The 25,151-nt window shown below is 54.7% G+C and overlaps 1 protein-coding gene across 16 annotated transcripts in view; it reads left to right on the top strand.

Annotated features, from left to right (window-relative positions):
* Window positions 1-25,151, top strand: part of SPTAN1 (spectrin alpha, non-erythrocytic 1) — a 61,097-nt gene that overhangs the window by 31,138 nt on the left and 4,808 nt on the right. For 4 of the 16 annotated variants that reach the window (XM_032308317.1, XM_032308325.1, XM_032308321.1 and 1 more), the window contains 28 exons: window positions 981-1,040; window positions 2,185-2,383; window positions 3,387-3,491; window positions 4,243-4,266; window positions 4,812-4,850; window positions 6,529-6,576; window positions 7,466-7,557; window positions 7,779-7,923; window positions 8,025-8,206; window positions 9,873-9,972; window positions 10,145-10,342; window positions 10,440-10,586; window positions 11,267-11,370; window positions 11,480-11,642; window positions 12,023-12,037; window positions 13,661-13,792; window positions 14,222-14,359; window positions 15,533-15,637; window positions 17,419-17,627; window positions 18,402-18,522; window positions 18,698-18,819; window positions 19,382-19,514; window positions 21,044-21,142; window positions 22,437-22,596; window positions 23,171-23,247; window positions 23,816-24,025; window positions 24,318-24,614; window positions 24,942-25,054. In XM_032308317.1, the coding sequence (XP_032164208.1) occupies window positions 981-1,040; window positions 2,185-2,383; window positions 3,387-3,491; window positions 4,243-4,266; window positions 4,812-4,850; window positions 6,529-6,576; window positions 7,466-7,557; window positions 7,779-7,923; window positions 8,025-8,206; window positions 9,873-9,972; window positions 10,145-10,342; window positions 10,440-10,586; window positions 11,267-11,370; window positions 11,480-11,642; window positions 12,023-12,037; window positions 13,661-13,792; window positions 14,222-14,359; window positions 15,533-15,637; window positions 17,419-17,627; window positions 18,402-18,522; window positions 18,698-18,819; window positions 19,382-19,514; window positions 21,044-21,142; window positions 22,437-22,596; window positions 23,171-23,247; window positions 23,816-24,025; window positions 24,318-24,614; window positions 24,942-25,054 (3,537 nt within the window). The remainder of the gene's footprint in view (window positions 1-980; window positions 1,041-2,184; window positions 2,384-3,386; window positions 3,492-4,242; window positions 4,267-4,811; window positions 4,851-6,528; window positions 6,577-7,465; window positions 7,558-7,778; window positions 7,924-8,024; window positions 8,207-9,872; window positions 9,973-10,144; window positions 10,343-10,439; window positions 10,587-11,266; window positions 11,371-11,479; window positions 11,643-12,022; window positions 12,038-13,660; window positions 13,793-14,221; window positions 14,360-15,532; window positions 15,638-17,418; window positions 17,628-18,401; window positions 18,523-18,697; window positions 18,820-19,381; window positions 19,515-21,043; window positions 21,143-22,436; window positions 22,597-23,170; window positions 23,248-23,815; window positions 24,026-24,317; window positions 24,615-24,941; window positions 25,055-25,151) is intronic. The other 12 variants (XM_032308327.1, XM_032308313.1, XM_032308323.1 and 9 more) reach the window with 8 other exon arrangements.

The raw sequence follows: 25,151 nt of genomic DNA, 5'->3' as shown, positions 1-25,151 counted from the left end.
TAGTCCACAGTTGAGGCAGTGTCCAGAAGTTTCCGAGCGACTGTTCCTGTGCCTGTGTGCACTCAGGACACCCGCTTCCCACTTGCCACCAAGTCCCTATTAACCCACAGCATTCTGTTTGGACCTAAAACCCTTGACCCCTTTATTTTCCATGTTTTATTTCTTCCCCTAAAGTGAGTTTCTCTTCCTCCACAGCATTTTCTAAACCTCAGCCTCTGAACCTTTGTCCTTCAGTTGGGGAGAGCGCTCTGGGACTGAGATCTAGAGGTTCTCCTTTTCAAAGGCTGTTGGGAGAGTGGGTGTCTCCTGCTTTCTGCTTTGGGGCAGAGGTGGTTTTTTACGAAGTAGTTCTGTCCTCTGTCCTCTAGCTAAGCTCCCGTAGTGACCTGAGTCCCTCCCGTAGGGTGTCTCGCTCTGCTAATGAGCTCCCTAGTTTTTAGACACTAGAAAAATATCCAGAAGTTACGTTCTCACTAGATTCTATTACAGTAGAACTTCTGTGAGTCTGATGATCCCTGAGAAAATCAGTTACGTGTCTGCTTCCAGACCTTTTCCGTTCCTGCTGAGACAGGAGCGCGCTTGGGGCCGGGGTCGAACCGTGGGAGTAAAGCCGCCGGCCTGACACATGACTGGAGGGCTGTGTTCACTCTATCCAGTCCCTTCCTTGGAGCAGCCCTTCCCGCCGCTGGCCTTGCTTTGTCAAGTGCCCAGAGCGGCCAGTATAAGGAAAATTGTCCGCCTTAAACGTGGCAGACTGTTGTGGAAAAGGAAAGTGAACTAACCCTCTAATTTACTTTGCTGGCTGTTTCTTTCCTGATTTCCTTCGTGGCCTGGCTTCCTTCCTAAGAGCTTTTGAATGGCTCCTCAGTTGCCCCCACTCGAAGCATCCGGCCTCCTGGCGCCCGTCGGAGCGGCCACTGTCCTTTCCCGTGGATTAATCGCACTAATCTGTGCATGCTTTTGCTGTGCCCCCCGTGCAGGACGCGCGTAACTAAGGAGGCCGGCAGCGTGTCTCTGCGTATGAAACAGGTGGAGGAACTGTGAGTAGGCGGCGGCCCTGCCGGTGCCCGTGTCCGTTCTCCCTCTGCCGCTTCTCTCCAAGACTCTTGTTTATCTGGAAGGACGAGGTGGGGGGGTACTGCGCCGCCCTGCGGCAGCTTCGCTCACCAGGGATGAGGTTTCGGTGGCACCGTGTCCGTCGATGGCCGCTTGTCTTCTGGGTCGCTTCCGTGTGCAGCTGTGCGCTCGGTGTCGTTGGTCCCCCGCGTCCCCCGCTGGCTTTGGTGGTGGGCCAGCCGCGCTCGGCAGCGAACCTGAAGGCCGGGCCCGTAGTGTTTCTTAGTAGGAAGCAGACGCCACTCCTCCCTTTAAAGTGCTCTGAGTCTGGGTACCGCGTTGCTTTTTTTTTTTTTTTTTTTTTTTAAATCTCACTCGGAGAAGCTTAGATTTGATGGTGACTTTGGATTTTCTTTAGCCTCTAACTTTGTTTTTACTACGTTTGTCACGTTCATATCTCCAAAGCTAGTAAGTAGCTCATCCTTTTGTATTTTGGCTCCTAAGAGCTCAAATACTCTTGGATTCCTCTGAAATCTTCCAACACCAAAACGGTGTGGATACTCTGTACTTGACCTGATTTTCCGTCTAGTTGCTAAACCACTGAGAAATCAGCGTATCACTCGCCCACCCTTCAGAGAGGCTAACGTCCTGTACGAGGCTGTTGTAAAGCCGGGCATGCCTTCCCCCCGCCACCCCAGCCCCCGGCCCGGGGCGGCTCAGGGAGTTTGGAGAGCGGAGCGGCACCTCGGTCTGCATCGTGCCCGCACACTGCTCTCATCTCCGCGGTGCTCGCATGCCCCCTGTGTTCCTGTGCTCAACGCTTGGTTCCAGTCATTTGTGGTTGTGATGTTCTCGGGGCCACGTGGGCCCAGGGATGAGTGTGCCCGGCTGTCCCAGCCACCCAGTGGCGACCAGCGCCGTGGGCACTCATCCCCGAGGCTGTGGCACGGGCCCGTAGGAGCCGCCTCCTCATCTGTGTTCTGACACCTTGTCACCCGGGCACCATCGCGACACACTCATGGCCTTGGACCCGCATCCTAGAGACACTGGTGGTTTGGCCGTAGGCGAGTGTCCGTGGGAAGCTAACAGCCTGCCCGCCCCCTCTGTCACCCTCCCCGCCTCCCGCAGGTACCACTCGCTGCTGGAGCTGGGCGAGAAGCGCAAGGCCATGCTGGAGAAGAGCTGCAAGCGCTTCATGCTGTTCCGGGAGGCGAACGAGCTGCAGCAGTGGATCAACGAGAAGGAGGCGGCCCTGACCAGCGAGGAGGTGGGCGCCGACCTGGAGCAGGTCGAGGTGCTGCAGAAGAAGTTCGATGACTTCCAGAAGGTACGGGCGGTCTGGCCTCTGACGAGCAGCCCGAGGGCGTGGTGCTCCGGCCTCGTGACTGAAATTCACGGGAACCCACAGGGCCCGGGTGGCGCCGGCCCGCCGGGGAGCCGCGTCACGGGGACAAGAACTGGAATTTTTCTTTGGCTGAATTAGCCTCACGGAAGTCGAGGCGCTTTTCTTTATTTCTCTTAAGAGCTTTTGAACTTAAAAGACAAAAACATGTTAAAGTATTTTTTATAATTGGGGTAAAGTGGACACAACACACGGTTACGCATCTTTCAAGTGGGCGGTTTGAAGCACTTAGTGCCACGCTGAGCAGCCACTGACCTCTCTGGTCCCGGGCCATTTCCCGTGTCACGGGGGAGCTGCACCCCCAGCACAGCATCCTTCCCGGGATCCCTGGCCCTTTGTCCCCAAATTGACATATTCTGGACATTCCGTACATGTGGACTCTTGTATGACGTGACTTTTCACTGCCGGCGGCTGTCACGGAGCAGCGTGTTTTCCTGGTTCATTCTTGCCTCCCTGGTGTCAGGACTCCACAACTTTTTATGGCTGAATGGGTCTCCACTGTGTGCCTAAACCACATCTTGTTTCTCGTTCCCACTTCAAGAGTTTCCTAACCAGTTCGTGTGGGTGAGGGGCTGTCCCCCTCCAGGGGCTGTCATTAGAATTTCAGCACATTTTAAAAACATGTTCCTCCAAAGAAAGCGGAACACAAATTTCCATCCTGACAGAATCATGGCGTATGAACCACCGTTGATGAGGCAGATTGCAGACGAGGCGTTGTCAGTCAGTGCCCTATTGTTTCCTTGCTTCCTCCGTCGCCACAGTCAGGATTTCCTGGTTTAGGTGACTCCTGTGGAATAGAGAAACTGGTTCACAGGATACCTAGTGATCAGAAACCCTGTAGGTTCAAACTGTAGTTTGAACCTCTTTTGCTCGCCTCCTCCTCTGTATTATTCTTAGCGTCTTAGCTGTTACGGGTTTTGCTTTACAGGATCTAAAGGCCAATGAGTCACGGCTAAAGGACATCAACAAGGTGGCTGAAGACCTGGAGTCCGAAGGTCTGATGGCCGAGGAGGTGCAGGCCGTCCAGCAGCAGGCGAGTACCCCGGGCTCGCATGGAGCCGTGTGCCGGCCCACGTGTGGTCAGGTCCTCTCTGGCCCCATTTCATTTACCTCCTGTCTTCTCCATGTGCCCGTATCATGTCGTGAAAGTTGTTTACTCTTTATTTTTTATTTATTTATTTGTTTTTTAAAGATTTTACTTATTTATCTGACAGAGATCACAAGTAGGCAGAGAGGCAGGCAGAGAGAGAGGAGGAAGCAGGTTCCCCGCCGAGCAGAGAGCCTGATGCGGGGCTTAAACCCAGGACCGTGGGATCATGACCTGAGCCAAAGACAGAGGCTTAACCCACTGAGCCACCCAGGCGTCCCTATTTATTATTTTTTAAAGATTTTATTATTTGAGAGAGACACTGGCAGAGAGGGAACACAAGCAAGGGAAGTGGGAGAGGGACCAGCAGGCTTCCTGCTGAGCAGGGAGCCGGATGTGGGGCTCGATCCCAGGACTCTGGGATCATGACCTGAGCCGAAGGCAGACGCTTAACCAACTGAGTCACCCAGGCGCCCCTTGTTTGCTGTTACATGGCCTTTAGTTAGTAGTAACCTTACCCATTTCTTAAATAAATAAAAGGTCTTGCATATAAACAGTCTGTCAGACTCTTAAGTTCTTTGGGGCAATTTGTCTGTCTTGTGATTCTGTCCCTGTGTCCGGGTTTGACAGTAACAAGTGTCACAGAAAGTTGCGTGTTTTCTCGAATAATGAAACTCGTTTCCTTCTTTCCTTGTAGGAGGTGTGTGGCATGATGCCCAGGGTAAGTCTGTGTAGAACCTGGAACGTGAGGAAGGGTAGGTTTTGGGGAAGAATAGACAGTCATGAACCTCTTAGGGATTTCCGTCCCCAAACCTCAGAGAGGCCTTTTGTTGGTAAAAATCTGTGGAAGAGAAAGAAGAGCAGAAACAGGTTTTAATTTGCCATTCTCCTGAAGACCATTAAAAAAAAGTTCTCTTCAGTTTTCTAAAGCTTTTTCCACAGCAATTATTTTATGTTTATTTATTATCCTTTTTCCAAGAATCCAGTGAGTAGGACAGAGACTAGAGTTGGTGGTTTTCTTACTAAATTTCTTCATTCTCTTCATTTTTGTCCACTTCATAAAAGACTAGAAATTTTCCTCTCCTGTTTATTGGGTTCCCTTCCCTCAAGCTGCCTTGTGGTGTGCTCTGAGCAGCAGTCAGTTTCTGATCTCAGGGAAATGCTACCCTGGCTGATGGCTCTAGGGACCCCCGACCACGGATGGGAGGTGAGGAGGCTGAGTCGTTCTGCACTGCATGGCTTCCTAATGTCTGCCTCTCCCCTAAGCAGGATGACACGGATTCCAAGACTGCATCCCCGTGGAAGGTAGGAACTCCCTTGCCAGTTATGTTTCCAAAGGTTTTCAGGAATAGACATATTTTATGTTTTTTTCTGGTGTGTCTGTTTCTGAGGATTTGGGCATGTTGGGAGTCTCTGGTCATTTCTGGAGTTGTTGGCTGGTTTCCTTTTGACCCTGGCATTCTATCCTTTGATTCTGTCATGTCTTAAAACGCAGCCCTTAGTAAAAAGAAGCAGGTGTTCCGTGCAGGTGCTCAGGACGAGTTCGGTTAGATGGCCTTGTATACCGTCACTGCCAGAGTAAAGCCTGCACGGTGGCCCTGCGTGGTTAGGCGTGGTTGCACCCATGGGATTGCAGTCCCGAAGGACAGAACAGGGACAAGAAACCGACCTCTGCCTAGCCACTTTCCTCAGGGGCCTAAGAAATGCTTCTTCAAAGATACCAGATCCTGCAGAGAGATGTAGAAGGAGGAGTAGAAAGAGATGTACCTTCCACGACAGACACAGGGTGCTTGGCTAGGGCCCCCTGCTTCTGGCCTCCTCACCCCTCCTGGCCCGGATGTTTCCGTCATTAAAGAGGTTTCACACTAGGGGGGAGCATGACTTTTCCCTTCGATTCAGCTTTTTCTCCTTGTTTTCAATCGTAATTATTCTTAGGTTGCGGGGTGTGATCATTGGTGATGTGAGTGGGCAACATCCTCACCCGTCTCCCCTCCTGGTTTTTCTGGTAATGGGCGTGTTTTCGGAAGTGTGCTTCAGGTGGCTTTTTGAACACCAACGCCACCAAACAAATACATACGAGTTTTCTTTTTAATTTTTATTTCTAAAACGGATTGGAGACAAAGGTGTGTACTTTTTGAACCTGTACACACCCACACCGGTTGAAAATGTCACCTAGGCGTGTCATGGCAGCACCGATGAGCCCGGCTCCCCCACACCCCAGCTTTTGGCCCCTGATTTTCTTAACATATTTGAAGATTACCAGTATTGTAATGTGGGATTTTTTTAAAAACATAAAACTGGTGGGTTCTGTGATCCCAAGGAATGTCTGATTTGTACCTTGATGAGAAGAAAGCTAATTCACTGGTCTTTGTGTTTTGTTTTGGGGTTTTTTGCCCCTATCTGGTAAGGCTGTTGCCCTTAGTTCAAGGGGGACACTGTTAAAAAGACGAGCAGCCCGATAGCCAAGAAGAGATATGAGGTTCTTGGCATATTTAGGCATAAACAGTCTCAACTGCCAGCATTTGTTAAACTGGGTGTTTTCTGGACTATTCTGCAGTATGAACAACAGTAATACTTAGACATTGAGCTCTGTTTCCTGTCAGCCAGCTGGGGGGTTTTATGTGTGTGTATTTAAGATTTTATTTTTAAGCAATCTCTACACCCAGTGTGGGGCTTGAACTCAGAACCCTGAAATCCAGAGTTGTGTGCTCCCCTGCCCCAGCCAGCTGTTTTAATTGTGGTTGTCACCACTCTCTCTTGACTCTTCATCGAGTGAACTTAGTTAAATTGTGCACTTGGATGCTTTGTGCCTTTCCACTGGTTAATCCTTTATTTGTGGCTCTGCTCAGCATTTTGACCGTGTCCCCTTAAGACAATTTTGGTTGATGATTGAGAACTAATGAATGGCACTTGCTCCTCGGAATTGTGTCGTAATTGGCAGACACGGGATTAGCGTTGCTCTTTTGCTTTCCTCCCTCCATAGTCTGCTCGTCTGATGGTTCACACCGTGGCCACCTTTAATTCCATTAAGGTAAGAAACTGGCCAGCCCCCTTGTCTCCCAGTCTCCCTCCCTGTTCTTCTCCGGACTATGGCAGAGCTCTTGTCCTAAGTCATCACGCGAGCTGTTGCACTTGTCACTGTCCCGGCTGCGAGATTTTCCTGGGGGAATGCCCGCTCTCCGCCCATAGCAGGGTGGCCGGGTGGCCTTCCCTGCTCAAGAACTCACCTGCTCTTAGTGGTAAAGTTAGCCTTCCCTTCCCTTCTAGTAGGGCCAGGAGCTGCAAGAAGTGTAGGTCCCCCCAGTATTTGTCTCTTCAAGCACCGGGCCCCACATGGCCTGCCGTGGCATGGGGTGTAGCTAGGCTCGGGGCTTGGGACTCATCCACACGCTAGTTCCTTTGTTTGTTTGTATGTTTGTTTGTTTGTTTGTTTTTAAGGATTTTTGTCCATTTATTTGAGAAAGAGCTCATGTATGGGAGGGCCAGAGGGTGAGGCGGCAGCAGATTCCCCACTGAGCAGGGAGCCAGACCCAGGCCAGGCCCAGAACCCTGAGATCAGGACAGGGGTGGAGTGTGACGCCCCCCGCAGGCTAGTTGCTGATGAAGCAGCTGCTCCAGGCGGCAGCTTGGAGCTGAGAGGGAGGCTGAGTCGACTGCATGTCCCTGCGGCCTTCGAGATGATTCCAGGTCAGATGCTCACGGAGCGTTCAGGCCGTCAGACGTGGCTAACTTTGCTGCAGTCCTCAGCTTCTGGACTTGTGCTGTCGCGTCTGTACTAATTATTGCGCTGGGAAGGGTGGAGACAGGAAATCGTCCGTGCTCTGGCCGTTCCTTGCAAGCCGAGCGCCGGTCCTCTGGTTCTGGGCCGCGTGTTGGAGGCTGGCCTGGGTGCAACCGCGCTGACCGCTGTCCTCCTGCAGGAGCTGAACGAGCGCTGGCGGTCCCTGCAGCAGCTGGCCGAGGAGCGGAGCCAGCTCTTGGGCAGCGCCCACGAGGTGCAGAGGTTCCACAGGTGAGGGGCAGCTCCGGGCTGCAGTGGGTTGCCCTTGGCGGTCCCTGCACGGGCTGCCTCCGCTCACTCCGTGCTCTGGCATCCGGGACCACACCTGTCCCGGGGTGCACTGCTCAGTAAAGATGGAGGGAGGGAGCGAATGTGGGTTTTTTGCTTCGTGGAGCTTTTGGTGGTAGCCGCTGTGCCCAGCGGTCCGTCACCGCCCGCGCGCCTCCCCACAGAGATGCGGACGAGACCAAAGAGTGGATTGAGGAGAAGAATCAGGCTCTGAACACCGACAACTACGGCCATGACCTGGCCAGCGTCCAGGCCCTGCAGCGCAAGCACGAGGGCTTTGAGCGGGACCTCGCGGCTCTCGGCGACAAGGTGAGAGGTGGCAGGGCGGGGGACGTTTGGGCCCCGGGCAGCGCGACTCTTCCACTCGGCAGAGCGCAGCTCCCTCACGTGCCGCCACCTTGCTCCCGCAGGTCAACTCGCTGGGGGAGACGGCCGAGCGCCTGATCCAGTCCCACCCCGAGTCGGCCGAGGACCTGCAGGAGAAGTGCACGGAGCTGGACCAGGCGTGGAGCAGCCTGGGGAAGCGCGCGGACCAGCGCAAGGCCAAGCTGGGCGACTCCCACGACCTGCAGCGCTTCCTCAGTGACTTCCGGTACGAGGCCTGAAGCTGGTGGGCGGTCATTCGCTTCGGGCAGGTCCCTCTGGGCGAGGCGGCATCATCCGGCTCCCCCATGCCAGAAGAAGTCTCCGCGTCCCTGTCCACATGCACACCGTTTCCCGCCGGATGGCATTCGGTTTCTGCCTTCGACGTCTCTCTCAGTTACTACAGATGTACTGTAGTCTCTTTAGCAAACCTGTTTTAGTGAGAGAAACTTCATAGTCTTCGAAAAATAGAAAGGATGAAACCGTGAACCCGGCCGACACCCTTCGCAGGTAGCCACCAGTTGGCTTTGCCGCCGGACACACGCTTCTGTGTTGCTGACCCGGCTGTCGGTGCTTTGCAGATAACGTGGCCCTTTCCCTCTAAATACCTGGGCCTCTGCCTCCCGCGTGCCCCGCGTTTCCACCCTCACGTCCAAGGCCAGCACAGCAACGGCTTACTTAGTCCCGGTTCGGGTTCTCCCAGTCGTCTCAAATGTGTGTTCACGAGTCCGGGTTTGTGTTTGGGTCCAGGGTCCAGCAGAGAGTTCCCGTCACAGTGGCAGTGGTCGCCTGACCCCTCCGCCCTCTGCATGTTGTCTTTCATGACACTGACGGTTCTGAAGGGTTGAGGCTGGGTGTCTAGCGGGATGTCCCATGACCAGGGCCTCAGGCTTTTTTAAGGCTACGTAGTGCCCCACCGGCGGGTGAGGTAGAATTTGGTCCCTGGCACCCGTTCGGGACAGGGGTTTCTCTGTGGCACGCTTCTGTGCTTACAAGGGTTTCACAACGGGTGTGTGCACACGGGGGTATACACATAGGTGTGTTTTATCCAGGCACTAGCTCTGCGGGCCTGGGCTGGGCAGGTGATGTGCTTCCCCTTCCCAGGCCTCTGGTAGGAGGTCCCAGTTGGGTTTTTGGTTTCCGGTTTCTTTTCTTTTTTTAAGGTAAAAATCAAATAACAGAACAGTTATGTGTCTTAAAGGATGTCATTCACTGGTAATCTTACTGTGTTATACGAGTAGTACCTCTCTGAAGTTATGACACTTTCCACCGCCTCAGAAGAGCACCCCGAGCACCATGAGGAGTCACCCCCCTTTCCCCTCTCCTCATCAAGTCTGTTTTCCGTCTCTGGATTTGCCGATCCTGGGTGTATCTGATCAAAGGAATTCTAGGATAGGACCTGTGACCTCACACGTTGATTTCTGTGCCCTCACGTGCAGACATCGGTCAGAAGCTGGGTTCAGCGCCTGCGTGGGCCCAGGACTGCTGCAAGCTCAGAGAAAAGTGATTCCTCCGAAGTTGTGGAAAACCGCACCATAGTTGTTGCTTGTGTCAAACCTACTTTACGGCTGGAAGACCTTAGTCACAAGTTTAGTGCGTTGATTTCTGAGGAATGCTCAGTCTTTTGTTGTCGTTTTTAATTTTTTTAACATCTCAATAGGATGAACAAGAGGCTTTGAAATATTTTGCCCAGAGATGCGGATTATAACTAGTTAACCATTCAGTAGATTAGCCGGTTAGTAGATTAACTAGTTGACCCTGAATAATCATTTAGTAGATTAACTACTTGACCCCAAATAATCTTCTGAGACAGGAATTGTGTGGTTCTCTTTTCCTGGGCAGAAAGCCTGCTTGCCAGGTAATGTAATCGCTGTTCCTCTGTGTCTGCTTGCCAGGGACCTCATGTCTTGGATCAATGGAATACGAGGGTTGGTGTCCTCAGACGAGCTCGCCAGGGATGTCACCGGAGCTGAAGCTTTGCTGGAACGACACCAGGTAGGGGGCTCTGCCCGCCAAGTGGTGGTGGGGGTGTTGTGCTGCTGGGCTAGGAAGACTGTGCGCCCTCCCCGCCCCCCTTCCGCCAGCAGCACCCTAGCCGCGCATCAGTGGTTGACAGGGCGGTGGGCATCTCGTGCCGGTTACCTAACCCCTTCCCTCCTCTTGGCAGGAGCACCGGACAGAAATCGATGCCAGGGCTGGCACTTTCCAGGCCTTTGAGCAGTTTGGGCAGCAGCTGCTGGCTCATGGGCACTACGCCAGCCCAGAGGTCAAGGAGAAACTAGATATTCTAGATCGGGAGCGCGCGGGGCTGGAGAAGGCCTGGGCTCAGCGCAGGATGATGTTGGATCAGTGCCTCGAGCTGCAGGTGCGTACAGGACGTCGCTTCCTGTTTGCCATGGGCTTTCGAACCGGGAGCTTTGTGGCCGACGGCCCCATCTGCCCACCTGCCTCCTTTTCTTTAGCTCTTTCATCGGGACTGCGAGCAAGCTGAGAACTGGATGGCTGCCCGCGAGGCCTTCTTGAATACCGAGGACAAAGGAGACTCGCTGGACAGCGTGGAGGCTCTGATCAAAAAACACGAGGACTTCGACAAAGCCATCAACGTCCAGGTGAGGCCTTTCTCTCCTCGGTGTAGGTTTGTCCAGATGGATGGCTCTCTTCGGGGGCTGCTGCCGCTTTCCGTCTCAACGAGTAGAATAAAAACTCGTCCCTGACGTGCCCAACTCAGCCTTGGCGGCTCCCTGAAGCAAAGAGACTTGCTGTTGGCCACACGAAGGAAGAGCGGCCCCCCTTGTGGGAAAGCGCATATGGACCTGGATGCTTTTTAGAACTTCTAAGTTCTGATACTTGTGAGGTTTTAGTAACAGGGATGCCCCGCAGAAAAAATGTATTGTCAAAGCAGAATCACAAATGTGCTGGTGAGGAGAGAGAACGCCTGAGCGCTAACAGCTCGGGAAGATGGGCACCTCTTTGATTTATAGCCCGTTTTGTTGAAAATCTGGCACCCATCTGACAATCAGCTTGATTTTGTGTGTGACAACTCCTGGTGTCCTAGCCCCTGTCCCCAGGGTGACCTGGAGTCGTCTTGAGTTAAACTCTGCTAGTGGTCGAAATCAAGCTTCTCCTGGCCTCTGCTCTCTGGCTTCTAAAGTGTCAGCGTAGTCCGATCCCGGCGCCGGCTCGGGCACCGCCACCCAGAACAGCCACTCTCTGTGCAAGACCTGTGGCCCGTGCAAGGCTGGGCCCGCCCGCCCGCCCGTCTTGGCCTCATGCCTCTGTTTGCCCACAGGAGGAGAAGATCGCCGCCCTGCAGTCCTTTGCTGAGCAGCTCGTCGCCGCCGGCCACTATGCCAAGGGCGACATCTGCAGCCGGCGCAACGAGGTTTTGGACAGGTGCGTGTCGGTGGTGGTGGTGCTGTGCATGCTCACGGGCCCCGGGGGACCCTCCGGCCCGTCTTGCCCTCCGGGAGCTTCACGCTTGGGTTCCATTTCACCATCCCAGGTGGCGCCGCCTAAAAGCCCAGATGATTGAGAAGAGGTCGAAGCTAGGAGAATCGCAGACGCTCCAGCAGTTCAGCCGGGACGTGGATGAGATCGAGGCGTGGATCAGTGAGAAACTACAGACCGCAAGCGATGAGTCCTACAAGGACCCCACCAACATCCAGGTGAGCCGAGCCAAGTGGCCGCTCGTCCCCAAGGCAGCCTCGGTGTCGGGACAGGTTCTGGTAAAGAAGGCAGCTTCAGCTGTGGGGGCTCCACCTAGAGAACCATTTCCTGTGTCCTTGTGGAAGCCAGCCAAGGTTATTCCAAGAAGCTCAGCCCACGGAGAGGTGTCACTAAACGACCCGATGTGAGACAGTGCCTTCCTCACTTGTCCCCGTGGAGGCCGTGTCCGCTAGAGAAGTGTGCGGCGTCCCCTCTAGCAGCTCTGCCCCACGCCGAGCTTCCCAGGGGAAGGACAACAGAGTGAGCCTCTGTTTAGTAGCGGATATGTACTTTTCACCTCCGTGTACTGAACTCTTGTTATTTTAATCTGTTTTTGTAGCTTTCCAAGCTGCTGGTAAGTTTCTAATCTTCTTCAAGAGTTTTTTAGTTAAATGCGCTCCAGTGTTTGTGTCCCTCTGCGTAGATCCTTGTCGTGGCCTCGCGCGGTCGGCTGGCGTCTCCTCACGCGTGCTTCTCATTTCTAATGACCCATCACACTCCATTCAAGTGTCCCTGTGGGATGTGGCTTTCTCTGTCGTGATTAGCCTGCACCCCTGCACCCCCTCCCTTGTCCCGATGTGTCACTTAGGCAAGTTCTGTACGATGTTTTATTTGGGGGCAGTAGTTAACTACTGGCTTTTCAGAGGTACTTCTTTTAAAAAAAAAAAAAAAAAAGGAGTAATCAGTTTTTTCTGTATGGAATTGTGCTCCCGGTTCTCGGTGGCCGAGGACAAGGCGTCTGGCGTGGTACGAGTCTGATGACGCAGCCAGGCTGCCATCAGAGGTGCTGGTCCCTGGAGACAGGCAGTTAAGTTGCCTCAGGGAAGCAGATGATCTGCTTCCAAAGCTGACCGGAGCCAGGGGTGAGAGATTAAGGAAAAAGAGGGACGTTGTTGCGCAGGGGCAGCGTAGGGGACTTTTCGGTGAAAATGTAGTCCAGGTGGTGCTTTAAACGGATCGAAGAAATGAAGAAATGGGATAGGTGGGGTTGGAACCAAAGAGTGATCAGAGCAAGAAAGAGAAGCAGGAACTGGACTCGGGTCAGGGTTTGTGGGTATTTGAGACCCTGCTCGGACTCGGGCAGCGGAACGCGGAAGGAGGCCGCCCGATGTGGGCACCGCGCTCCTCCCGCCGGGCGGCTCCGTCCTTCGACAGTTGCTGCCCCTGAAATGAAACATTTGATGCAGAATCCTTCCCTGACCGTACTTTTTTTTTTCTTTTAGTTCTTTTCCCCCAAATAACATCCCCCGAGACCCTGCCTTTCTCACCCAGAATTGTGTCACAGCTGTGTCCTTGCATTGTCTTGTAGTGTTTCCCGTGCCTTCTCTTGCTTTGCAGACTCTTGAAAATCCCCTTGAAACCTAGCATCAGGAGCCTTCTCCCAGCCCTCTCTTTCCTTAGCAAAAATCATTTCCTACCTCCAGTCAAGCTTGGATTTTAACAGTGCTCAGGAGTTTTGGTTAATGACAGCTACAAAAGGCCGCAAAGTCAAGGTCTGGGGCAGCCGTAGATGCTCGCCTGTCGGCGGAGAGTCCGCCTGCCAGCCAAAGTGATCACGGCCTCATGTGTATGACAGGCGAGCCAGGTGTGTGTCACCTGTTAAGATCGTCTGTCCGTGGAGGAGAAGGTTGTGGATGGAAGCTGATGTCCAAGTAGTTTAAACACTGCCCTTGGCTGCTGGCGTTTTCTGCAGAATGGTAGAAAGTACTCAATTCTCGGATTTCCCTCCCAGCTGATTGAAGAATTGACTCCATTCCCCTGCTCCTGAGCTGGTCCATCTCCTTTCTCCCAGCCAGGTCTTTCTGCCCTGCTCCCAGCAGGCTGAACCCCACACTGTTTGACAAATGCCATGACTGCCTTCTAGAAGAAATGTTGACACTTGCCCCCAGTTGTCTTAAGTTTCTGAGACTCCCTCTTCCCTAAATGGAGGTAACCTCACAGGACCTGGTTTTGAAAGGTCATCTTTCTGGAATTTTAGAGCAAGCACCAGAAGCACCAGGCCTTCGAAGCAGAACTACACGCCAACGCCGACCGCATCCGCGGGGTCATCGACACGGGCAACTCCCTCATCGAGCGCGGGGCCTGTGCGGGCAGTGAGGATGCTGTCAAGGTACGGGCCGCGTGGTGACGACTTTGAAATATGGCTTTAAGAACTAAGCAGATGGGGGTGCCTGGGTGGCTCAGTCGTTAAGCGTCTGCCTTTGGCTCAGGTCATGATCCCGGGGTCCTGGGATTGAGCCCCACGTTGGGCTCCCTGCTGAGTGAGGAGCCTGCTTCTCCCTCTCTCTCTGCCCTTCCTCCTGCTTGTGCACTCGCTCGCTCTTTCTGTTAAATAATTAAATAAAATCCTAAAAAAACAAAAAACAAAAAAAAAAAGAACAAAAGCAGATTAAAGATTTTTGCCTACATGACCGATGGGGAGTGTTGGTAAGAAGGGCTCCCATGAGGCTGTCTGTTCTCTCCCCACGAATTGTTCAGCTTTCAGAGAAGGGGCTCTTCCTGGACTTCCCCATCTCTGATGGCCCCTTCTCTTCCCCAGGCTCGACTGGCTGCCTTAGCTGACCAGTGGCAGTTCCTGGTGCAGAAGTCAGCCGAGAAGAGCCAGAAGCTGAAAGAAGCCAACAAACAGCAGAACTTCAACACCGGCATCAAGGACTTCGACTTCTGGCTTTCCGAGGTAATGGCAGGTTTCCCCTCTCACCAGCGGAGGGTTTCTGGTCGTTTGGGATAACAGGACAGTCAGTAAGCTCCAAACCATGAAAAAAGGCACCCCTTTCCACAGAATCTTCCTTATCAGAGTCTTGTGCTCTAAGGGGGTCAGAGGGAATGAAAGTTTCAAGAAGAGAGCGCTGATAGGAATTAGGCAGCGGCTCGCTTGTCTCCGTGGGAATGCAAACAGGGAGCGACAGTAGGGTCTGTGCGGGGGTAGCTCTAGAGACTCTGCCTGGGTGGAAACCAAAGTAGCAGCTAAGTCAGGAAGCCAGAGTTAGGAGAAAATTCGGGAAAAGAAATTTTTGGAGCCTACCGTTAATATTTCTCTCCAGTCTACGCATATTTCCATCAACAGTAGCGTCGTTCTGTTTGTATATGGAGTTGATCTCAGAATATAATTTTTCTTGAGTGTGTTTTGGGAGTGTTATCCTGAATCATTAAGGATTCTTCCTAAAGGGGTGCCTGGGTGGCTCAGTGGGTTAAGGCCTCTGCCTTCAGCTCAGGTCATGATCCCAGGGTCCTGGGATCGAGCCCTGCATCGGGCTCTCTGCTCAGCATGGAGCCTGCTTCCTTCTCTCTCTCTGCCTGCCTCTCTGCCAACTTGTGATCTCTGCCTGTCATATATACAAATAAAATCTTTTAAAAAAAGAATTCTTCCTAAGCATTTGAGGAGCTGTGTTGGGTCCGTCCTAGTCCTGTCATAATTGAACCATTTCTGTGTTGGTGGACGCTGACGTGTCCCTGCATTCTGGTGGGACGTCTACACCAGACATCCTCGTGCTTTAATCTCAGCCGCTGCTGCTGATTCTGTTCTTCGGCGGGGCTCCCTAAGTGAGATCGCCCCGCAGTTCGCCCCTGAACCTCCGCGAGGGCACCGGGACCCTGCCTTGAGCTGTGATATCGCAAGTTCTAGGCTCTCAAGTCTGAATTTTATTAACAGGAAGGGAGAAGGACTCAGGCCACAGGGGCTGATACAGGCTGAGTCACTGTGACAACATAGCTTGGGGTTGACAGGTTTGCAGCTGGCCAAAGACCTGGCCAGACAACAGGGCACCCTGGATTTTCCAGAACACCCACTGTGCCTCATACCCACGGGGCACCACACGGTCACATCTTCCCTTCCCTGTTTCCCTTCCAGGTGGAGGCCCTGCTGGCGTCTGAGGATTACGGCAAAGACCTGGCTTCCGTGAACAACTTGCTGAAGAAACACCAGCTGCTGGAGGCGGATATATCTGCCCATGAGGTGATCAGAGGGGGCCGGGCCCGTCTGGGGCGCAGTGGTGCCTGACTCCTGGGGAGACCCAGTGCATGTGGGGGAGGACGTAACGGCCGGCACCTCGAGCCACGTTCCCAGTGTGGCCTTGACGCTGTTTTATACCCTGTGCTGTTAGCGAAGGCCCCAGCCAGAGTTTGTTTATGTGGGTTTGTCTGTCGATAGTGGCTGTTTATATTAAAAAATTAATTTTAAAAGTTAAATTTTAAAAAGACAGTCTTAGGGGATTTTTTTCTCATTCTGAGAATGACAAAATGAGAGATGGAAAGCAGAGCAGTGGTCCCCGGGAGTTAGACGCAGGTGGGGTACAGCAAGGAAGCGACACGGGTTTCCCTTGTGCTCACAGAACAACGTAGCTTGGTTTGGGTTATGGGACTCTACGCTTGGGGAAGTCATGTGGCACTATGGGCGCACACCCTCACGCACACGGGTGGATGCACGTACAGTTGGTGAAATCTGTGGTTTTGCACCATGGATTGCACCGGGGTCCGAGGCCTGGTCTTGCTGGGGCACCGCGGAAGCTGCTGCTGTGGGCAGGGACTGGGGGAAGGGCACACAGGCACGGTCCTGGTCTTTGGTTTTTGAAGCTGTCCTGGTTTTGCAGCTTCTTGTGAGTCCATAATTATTTCAAGATGAAAAATCAAGAGTAAGTCTGAGAAAAAGAGTAGCATTTTTTATGAACGATAGCCATGTCCAAAACCAAAACAAGATACATAAGAAGACTGGCATTGGCTGTTTCGCAAATCTCTTCAGTCTGGTTTAGTAGAACACAGCCAGATTCTCGTAGCTACTTCCAAATTCAGTGTGTGGGGTCGGTCAGAGCCGATGGAAACCCAGCCTCGCACAGGGAGTTCGAGAAGGGAGTAGTGTTTCCATTCACATGATTGTGGGTCCTCTGACACCAGAGTCAGTATATGGACGGTGCTTAATGGTTAGTTGCAAAGTGGACTCTGAAACCCGATCCGTCAGTGTTTCATACCATTTAATATTAAAAAGCCACTGGTCCATCACGGACATGGAATGTTTTTCTCATTGCACGTCTAAGTGCATGATGTCACAGAATCATTTGGAAAACCTTCTGACTGAAGCAGAATTACCTCTCGTTCCACGAGCTCCCATGTCACAGTCGCGGACTTCACAGCCATTCGACAGGACAACCTTCACTGGTTGAGTGGCTGGTCCCCCTCATGGAGGCCAGTGCACTTCCTCCAGAATTCCCACTTTCACCTGAAAGTTCAGGTTTTATCAGAAGCAGCAGACTCTGCCTTCCTGAGAGTGACAGTTTCACTTCAGTCTTTCCGAAGAAGGCTCTGTCAGACGCTAAAGTCTGGATGGCCGTAGTCTGGTCATCGTTCTTTCCGTGAGGACAAGAACAAGCAGCCAGCTTGGCTCAGGACATGGGCTTCTCCTCAGGACCGTCCTTGAACTTGAGCGTGCTGCTGAGGTGCTTGTGTACACTTCCCATAGTGTCACACAGATCGCTGACACCAACACGTACTCTGAGATGGAGATTTAATAAAATCCACATGCGAGCGTCCACTCAGTGAGGAAGGCAGATGGGGTCTTTGTGTCATTAAGAAAATAATTTTGATGTCTTAGAACCCCAGGGATCCACTTAGGCCACGTTGAGAGAACATCCAGCACGCCACAAAGCCAGGCTGTCAGTGAAGAGTTCGAGACTTCTGCTTTTCAGGCAGACAGTCATGGGAGAGCCGGGTTCCTCACCCCTCCCGTTGTGTCCCCCGCCCCAGGATCGCCTGAAGGACCTGAACAGCCAAGCAGACAGCCTGATGACCAGCAGTGCCTTCGACACCTCCCAAGTAAAGGACAAGCGGGACACCATCAACGGTCGTTTCCAGAAGATCAAGAGCATGGCAGCCTCCCGGCGAGCCAAGCTGAATGAATCACATCGCCTGCACCAGTTCTTCCGGGACATGGATGACGAGGAGTCCTGGATCAAGTACGTGTCCTCGGGCCTTCGCAGTCGGGTCCTCTGGGATGTCCGTTGAGCCTCTGCTGGCAGGTGCTCGGAGCCACCGTCCCAGGGGGGTCTGGAGCTCTGGGCCGCCTGGCCGTGAGGTCTGGCTCTCTCCCAGAGTGTAGCAGCACCTGGCCCCCGGGGACACCTTGGCGGCTTCTGTTGCCCAGCTGTGCAGTGACAGGGCCATCGATGGCCTCAGGTGGGAACAGTAGGTGATAATGAAGCCAGACTTTGTGTAGACCCTGCCTGGGGTCCTCAGGGAGATGAGCGAGTCTTTTCCTTTCTGGAAAAGGCAGCCCGATATCCTGGGCGGGGTCAGTCCCCGAAGAAGGGAGAACTGTTTGTTTTTCATTCCTCTCCCCTTGTGATCAGGGGTTAGCATTTTGTAAACACCGTATTTTAAGGACAAAAATCCTGTCTCTTCTTCCTTGCTTCCTTAGAGAATGTTGTCCAGGTTTTTTCTATATTTCTACGTGTGGTGTCTGCACGTTTGGAAAAGCGGGGCTCGTGAGGCGACCCCGCTGGCGCCTCCTTGTACTCCTGCGCACCCTGACCCTGGTGGGGCTCCTACATGCCCATGCCAGTGCCCTTCGTTTGGGAAATAGAGGCTTTTATTTTCCAGAAGACTGGTAAGGGTTTCTGTGGCAAGATCGGCAGGTGTAGGTGAAGGACATGGGGTCCGGAGACGTCACAGCTCCTGACCAAACTGTCCAGTTGAAAACGGGGTGCAGAGCGCCTGCCCGTGCTGTACAGGGAGAAGAAGCTGCTGGTGAGCTCTGAAGACTACGGCCGAGACCTAACGGGCGTGCAGAACCTGAGGAAGAAGCACAAGCGGCTGGAGGCGGAACTGGCGGCCCACGAGCCCGCCATTCAGGTGAGGGGCGGGTGACGGGCAGGGAGACCCTTTGCCCTGGCGCATCCCGCTGTCTGCGGGGTCTCGGAGCCCCCGTTCCGCACCCGGAAGAGAGGACTCCTGGGTTTGATGCTGAGGCCTTTTTCTGGACGCACCTAAGGGCAGGTGATAGCTGTTGTCATTTCTCGCCTGTCAGGGTGTCCTGGACACCGGGAAGAAGCTGTCTGACGACAACACCATTGGCAAGGAGGAGATCCAGCAGCGTCTGACCCAGTTCGTGGAGCACTGGAAGGAGCTGAAGCAGCTGGCGGCTGCTCGGTGAGCGGCCAGGGAAGGGGCGCGGGCGCTGCGCGTGGGAGGCCAGGCTTGGGGCTGCCGGGCCCTCTGCCGCTGCCCGGACCCTTGTCCTGGGCGTGGGCACCGCAGCCGGCTTGTTTCAGAGCCGCCCGGACTGGCCCATGCCGAGTGGGTTCCCTTGCGTGGATCTGAACCCACATACGGTTCGGGAGCTTCACATGTGAACAGCCCTGTGTCTGCTTCACGTTACACAGAACGGTTGATGGAACCAGTCCTATCCCGTGTTTGAAAAAAAAAACAACTTTTTTTTGTAGAGGTTTTTTTGACCTTTTTAAATTTATTTGACAGACATAGCGAGAGAGGGAACACAAGCAGCGGGAGTGGGAGAGGGGGAAGCAGGCTTCCCGCCGAGCAGGGAGTCCCATGTGCGGCTCGATCCCAGGCCGCTGGGATCCTGACCTGAGCCGAAGGCAGAAGCTTAACTGAGCCACCAGGAGCCCCAGGAATGTTTTTAAACACGCATTAGCTGTGAGCGTTGAAGTCGGATGACATCAGTGGCTGCTGTGGTGTGTCCTGTAATCAGGGGCCAGCGGCTGGAGGAGTCCTTGGAGTATCAGCAGTTTGTGGCCAATGTGGAGGAGGAAGAAGCGTGGATCCACGAGAAGATGACGCTCGTAGCCAGCGAGGACTACGGAGACACGCTTGCCGCTGTCCAGGTCAGAGAAGCTGGCGCGCCGCCCCTCGCTTGGTCCAGTGGCTGCATTGGTGCCGGGAGAGCCCCCGGCCGGCAGCCTGGGCCTCCCCGCTTGGTCACAGTTCTCCGACCTCATGCTAGAGACGCTGCTCCTCTGTCCACATGCACCACGGCCGATGGCCCCGAGCCCACAGGCTCCTGATGTCCATGGGGGTCCAGCAGCTGCCACCCCAGCGTGCCCTTGGCCGGGGGTGTCGTACAGCAGGCGTTGCTGTCCTGTAGGCTGGAGGTCTGAGACCAAGGCGTAGACAGGGCCCCGCTCCCCACAACTTCTAGGGGAAGCCCATTCCGGTCTTCTAGCTTCTCGCCGGCACTCTTTGTCTTGTGGCCACGTAACCGCAGCCTCTGCCCTTCACGGCTCTCCCCTCTGTCTGTCTGCCCTCGGCTCTCCCTCTGGGCCGCTGCATCCAGAGTTCCTGCTCAGAAGGACGCAGGTCATCCTGGACTGGGCCCCGCCCTGGTGGCCTCTGAGTGTCTTCAGTTGGTTTTGTCTGTGTCTTCCACATTCCTAGGTGCCAGGGGTCAGTGCCTCAGCCTCTGCCCTCAGTACACTCTGTGACAGCCCGACAGGCCGCAGTAGCTTGTTCCCCAAGGGGGGGGTCCCTCACCAACACCTAGGTGCGGCAGCAGGCCGAGAGAGCCGCCAGTATGTCACCAATGGCTGGCACGACTCTGTGTCCCCTGACCCCCACACCTCCCTTCCTTTAGCGGCCCTGCCCCGTGTCCATAGGTAGCCCTCAGAATGGCAGAGAGAGAAGCTTCCAGTTTTAGCTTCACATGTTACATGACATTGGCCGTGCTGCGTTCCGTTGGTCCGACTGGTCGCAAACAGCCAGAGCCATGGGCTAGTTGAACAGCCTCCTCTCTTGCTGGGGGGACCCCCACCCCATAAAGCCCCACTTTATGGTCAGATGTTCCTACATGTGGGCCACCGGCCATGGAAGCAGAGGTTGCCTTCCCCAGAGTCTGGGTGGTCCCTGAGCCACATTCTCAGAGTGGCTGCCCTGGTCGGCTGGTCCGGATGCTTCCGGTGGCTTAGAGGGAGGTATTTTCCTGTCCCCAGGAAGCCCGCTTAGAGCCATCGTCTCCAGTCTTTCAGGTCTACTGAGGACGGGGACACTTGGAAGGTCCCTTAGGAGCTGTATTCAGGGAAGCCGTCTGTTGGGTTCTGTCTTAAGCTCCACGGGGTTGTTTCCTATGTGGCCTTCCAGAGAGGACAGAGGGACACTGTAGTGGTTGCTCAGCAAGAGCTTAACCCTTCAGAAGGGCCTTCCCGGACGCCCCTGCTCCAGCTGAGCTCACTGCCAGTTACCCTTGCTGCCTCCGGGTTTTACCACCCTCGTGATTACCCACCGATGTCCGTCCCCAGCTAGACTGGGCTGCCCCTGAGGGCAGGCGCTGTCCAGCTCTGGTTCCCTCCGACCCGCAGCTGGGCCCGCCCACCAGCCCATGCCAGGCTTTCAGCCACCGGCCTTTCTTCTTCCACTGCAGGGCTTGTTGAAGAAACACGAAGCTTTTGAGACAGACTTCACGGTGCACAAGGACCGTGTGAATGACGTCTGCAGCAACGGACAGGACCTCATCAAGAAGGTGAGCTGGGGAGACGCTCACTTCCCACACCCGACACTCCCGTGCTGGGGCCGGGGCCCCGCAAAGCCCATCTGCCCGGAATATCCACCCTGGAAAGGTTTGCATGGAGACCGGGAGCTACAGGCTCTCGACAGAACTGGTTGGAGATGCAGGAAGCGTCATGAGAACAGCCCCTACCCAGGACAGAGCCCGTTCCTCGATGTTCGTTGCTCTACAAAGCCTGGCTGCTGTCCATGCTGGCTTAGAAATGAGTGTGTTTAAGTCACAAGACTTGGGTGTCACTCAAAGAGCCCCCGAGCGAGAGAGCATTTGGGAGGGGCCCGGGGCTTTCTCCCCAGCACTGAAGTCAGGTCCGTGGCACATTGGAATTCCAGGTCCCCAGTTAGTCACCACCGATCACTTAGGTGCTGTGACAGGTGTTTGGTACCGGAAGACAAGAACTTTTCACAACTATAATCTCCTGTTGCAAATGTAACTAGTAGAGAAGATTTCTCATCCCGGGATTTGCTGTAGTCAGCATGGCCTTGAGACTGGAGATTCAGTTCATAGGTAACAGCATGTTCAAATCCGTGTTTGGATTTGAGCTTTTGTTTCCTTTACCCTTATGGGCAAATGAGCTACCACGAAGCTCATGTCCAGTCCAGACCATGTATGGAGAGGGAAGAGGTCTGTGTCTGACCGTCACCCACACACAGCCCTGCGTCTCGGTCTCTGCTCTTTCTGCCCGCGCGGGGACCAGCCTGTGACTGTCTGCGGCCAGCAAAGGAGCCCGGTGCTTTACCGTCAGCAGCAGTCTGTTTCCTCCTCGAGTTTCTCTCTAAATTTTATGCTGACTTGTGTGTGTTCTCAGACTCAGTTATTCCAAAACCAAATCCGAGTGTTTGGGGCGTAAGAATTTTCAGTGTCTGCTTTCTCTGAGCCATTGTGTTTGTTGATTGTGTTAGGAGCCGCTGTTTGGATATCTCACATTTTATGTCTTAAGTATTTGCTCTTTTACTAATTTTTGTTATCAGACATACTAACGAGTACGTCGCTGTGATGTTTCAGCACATTCCTCGTGTTTTCAGGACTCATTCTTATCGGTGAAATTGCCAACAGTCATCCTCTCAAGGCTTTTACTCGTGTTGCCTTTAGAAAAGCTTTAACCTGTTCTCCCCTGGCGGCTGGTGCTGGGCCGGAGGCGCAGGGCCCACCTTGCAGCCCTGGAGGACCTGCCGTGGCAGGGAGGCCGTGGATCATCCGGCCACGGCAGGGCGTGAGGCCGACCCGAGTGTGCCTTCTCTTTGTGGCCTAGAACAATCACCACGAGGAGAACATCTCTTCAAAGATGAAGGGCTTGAACGGGAAGGTGTCAGACTTGGAGAAAGCTGCCGCCCAGAGGAAGGCCAAGCTTGAGGAGAACTCGGCCTTCCTTCAGTTCAACTGGAAGGCGGACGTGGTGGAGTCCTGGATCGGTGAGCGCTGTCCCGCCCGGCCGGGAAGATTGTTCCAGAGCCGTAGCTCATGTATTATCTAAGCAGCTGGTCTTCTGCAGAGAAGAAATGATCTAACTCGGCCATTTCAGTCATGTCCTGTGGCCAAGAGTGGGGGACCCCGTGGTGCCTGGCACTAGGTCAGCACCAGGGTTAACAAAACAAGAATCTTTAAACCCTGGGAGAAGCAGTAAGTGTCACTGCTAAGCAAGATGGCGCACCAGTGGGCCCCCGGCTGCTCTGTCCCCTCGCTGCCCGGGCACAGTCCGGCTCCCGAGCACAGGGCAGCTAGGCTCGGATTTCAGGACCCCTGTGACCCTAGGGATTGCTGTCACATAAGTGGCAGTGGAAACACATCCAGGACGAGCTGGAAGGATCTCTCCCTACAGCTGGCCAGTGGGGCCTGGGCTGTGGGGAGGAAGGGGCAGCCGGCGTGGGGTTAGGAATCCTGGAATTTAACCATCAACAGGGTGATAGGTGCACCTTGGTTTTCTTTTTCCCTTCGTAATTCACTGTACCAAGAAGGCTGACCTGTTTCCCATGCTTGATTTCCTAGGTGAAAAGGAGAACAGCCTGAAGACAGATGATTATGGCCGAGACCTGTCTTCCGTTCAGACTCTGCTCACCAAACAGGTCAGTCGTGGTCCCTGTCGACAAGACTGGGACGTATGCGGTTACCGCTTCCCGGTGCATGAGTGGCGGTCGGCGTATTCCATTGAGAAAGGCCCTAAGGACCCGGCAGGTAGCAAGATCATTCTGGTTCTCGGGGAACTTCCGGACGAAGCTTCTGTGCTAGAGCCGCACGGCGCTCCCAGGGTGCAGAGCGATGGGAAGTGCTGGGGACTTAACCCCCAGAGCTGTCTGACTCGCTTTGCCGCGAGCCGGGGTTGATGGGGAAGGTCTTGCCCGAGGAGAGGCGTCTCGGCTCGCTCACGAAGGGCAGACCGCAGCTGGTCGCGGGGAGGCAGCCGTTCATTCTGGGGAGAGATGGTGGGGAGAGCGTGGCACATTTAGGGGACCCCGAACCTCAGTCTGCCCAGGGGGCAGGAGGATGTCAGGACAAGGTGGGGACTCGGGGATGACCGGGTGGCCTGGGTGGCTGGCTGAGCAGACTGGTGCCATCGAGCTGAGCCGCTGCGGAAGGGTGGCTTCTAGCATCCCAGGCGACCGTGCACATCGGGCCCACCGCTCTTTGTTCCAGGAAACGTTTGACGCTGGCCTGCAGGCCTTCCAGCAGGAGGGCATCGCCAACATCACCGCGCTCAAAGACCAGCTGCTGGCTGCCAAACACATTCAGTCAAAGGCCATCGAGGCCCGGCATGCCGCCCTCATGAAGCGATGGAGCCAGCTTCTGGCCAACTCGGCCACCCGGAAGAAGAAGTTGCTGGAGGCACAGAGTCACTTCCGCAAGGTAGGAATGGGCCCCTGCAGAGCTCCCCAAGTCGGGCTGCGGGGACCTCTGCCCCCGGCGGAGAGTCTGCTGGAACCCAGCAGAGGGCCCTTTGCCTCCGAAGCACCCAAGACAGACTGAGGGGAAAGGGTAGCGAGGGAAAAAAGTCAGAGGCCTTTTGAGACATGGAAGTGGGGCACCCTGGCTTGCCCTGGCTGTCCCCAGAACGACTGCCCCCTTTCCTATCCTGCCTCCTGCCCAAGCGTGGTGCGTGCGGCCCCGGGGGCCCTGACGCAGGCTGCTCCGCTTCCAGGTGGAAGACCTCTTCCTGACGTTCGCCAAAAAGGCCTCTGCCTTCAACAGCTGGTTTGAAAATGCCGAAGAAGATCTGACTGATCCCGTGCGTTGCAACTCCCTGGAGGAGATCAGAGCTTTGCGCGAGGCCCACGACGCCTTCCGCTCGTCCCTCAGCTCTGCCCAGGCGGACTTCAGCCAGCTGGCCGAGCTGGACCGCCAGATCAAGAGCTTCCGTGTGGCCTCCAACCCCTACACCTGGTTCACCATGGAGGCCCTGGAGGAGACATGGAGGAACCTGCAGAAGATCATCAAGGTGCCCACCGCCCCCACCCAGGGCCAGCAGCCAGCAGCCCCCCTGCCAGGCTGTCAATCAGCCACTTCCCCTTATCTTTTGCCAGAGTTCTTGGGGGGCCAGTTGTGAGCGGCGGGGAACGGAGGGCTCTGAGCTCCCCAAGTGTCTCCCAGGCTCCTCCTTCGGGTTGATGTCCACATCTGGTTCTCCCTGCCCCACAAAACCGTGATTTCTGGTCACGTTCAGTGTCCAGAAACTGAAATCATTAGGCCGCTCGTCCACCCCGAGAGCAGACCAGCAGGAAGGACAGGCTCTGGTGACACGGCCTCTCCTTCCTCTGGGCCCTAGGAACGGGAGCTGGAGCTGCAGAAGGAGCAGCGCCGGCAGGAGGAGAATGACAAGCTGCGCCAGGAGTTCGCCCAGCACGCCAATGCGTTCCACCAGTGGATCCAGGAGACCAGGTGCCCCCCACCCCCGGTGCACAGGCCCCCGGCTCTAGCGGGAGGGGAGCTCTGCGGGAAACCAGAAGGCATGCTCACAGGAAGGAAGGAGAGTTCG

The sequence above is a fragment of the Mustela erminea genome, chromosome 12 (assembly GCF_009829155.1).
Source record: "Mustela erminea isolate mMusErm1 chromosome 12, mMusErm1.Pri, whole genome shotgun sequence".
In the NCBI taxonomy this organism is placed as follows: Eukaryota; Metazoa; Chordata; class Mammalia; order Carnivora; family Mustelidae; genus Mustela; species Mustela erminea.
This window is presented reverse-complemented; position numbering and strand designations above follow the sequence as displayed.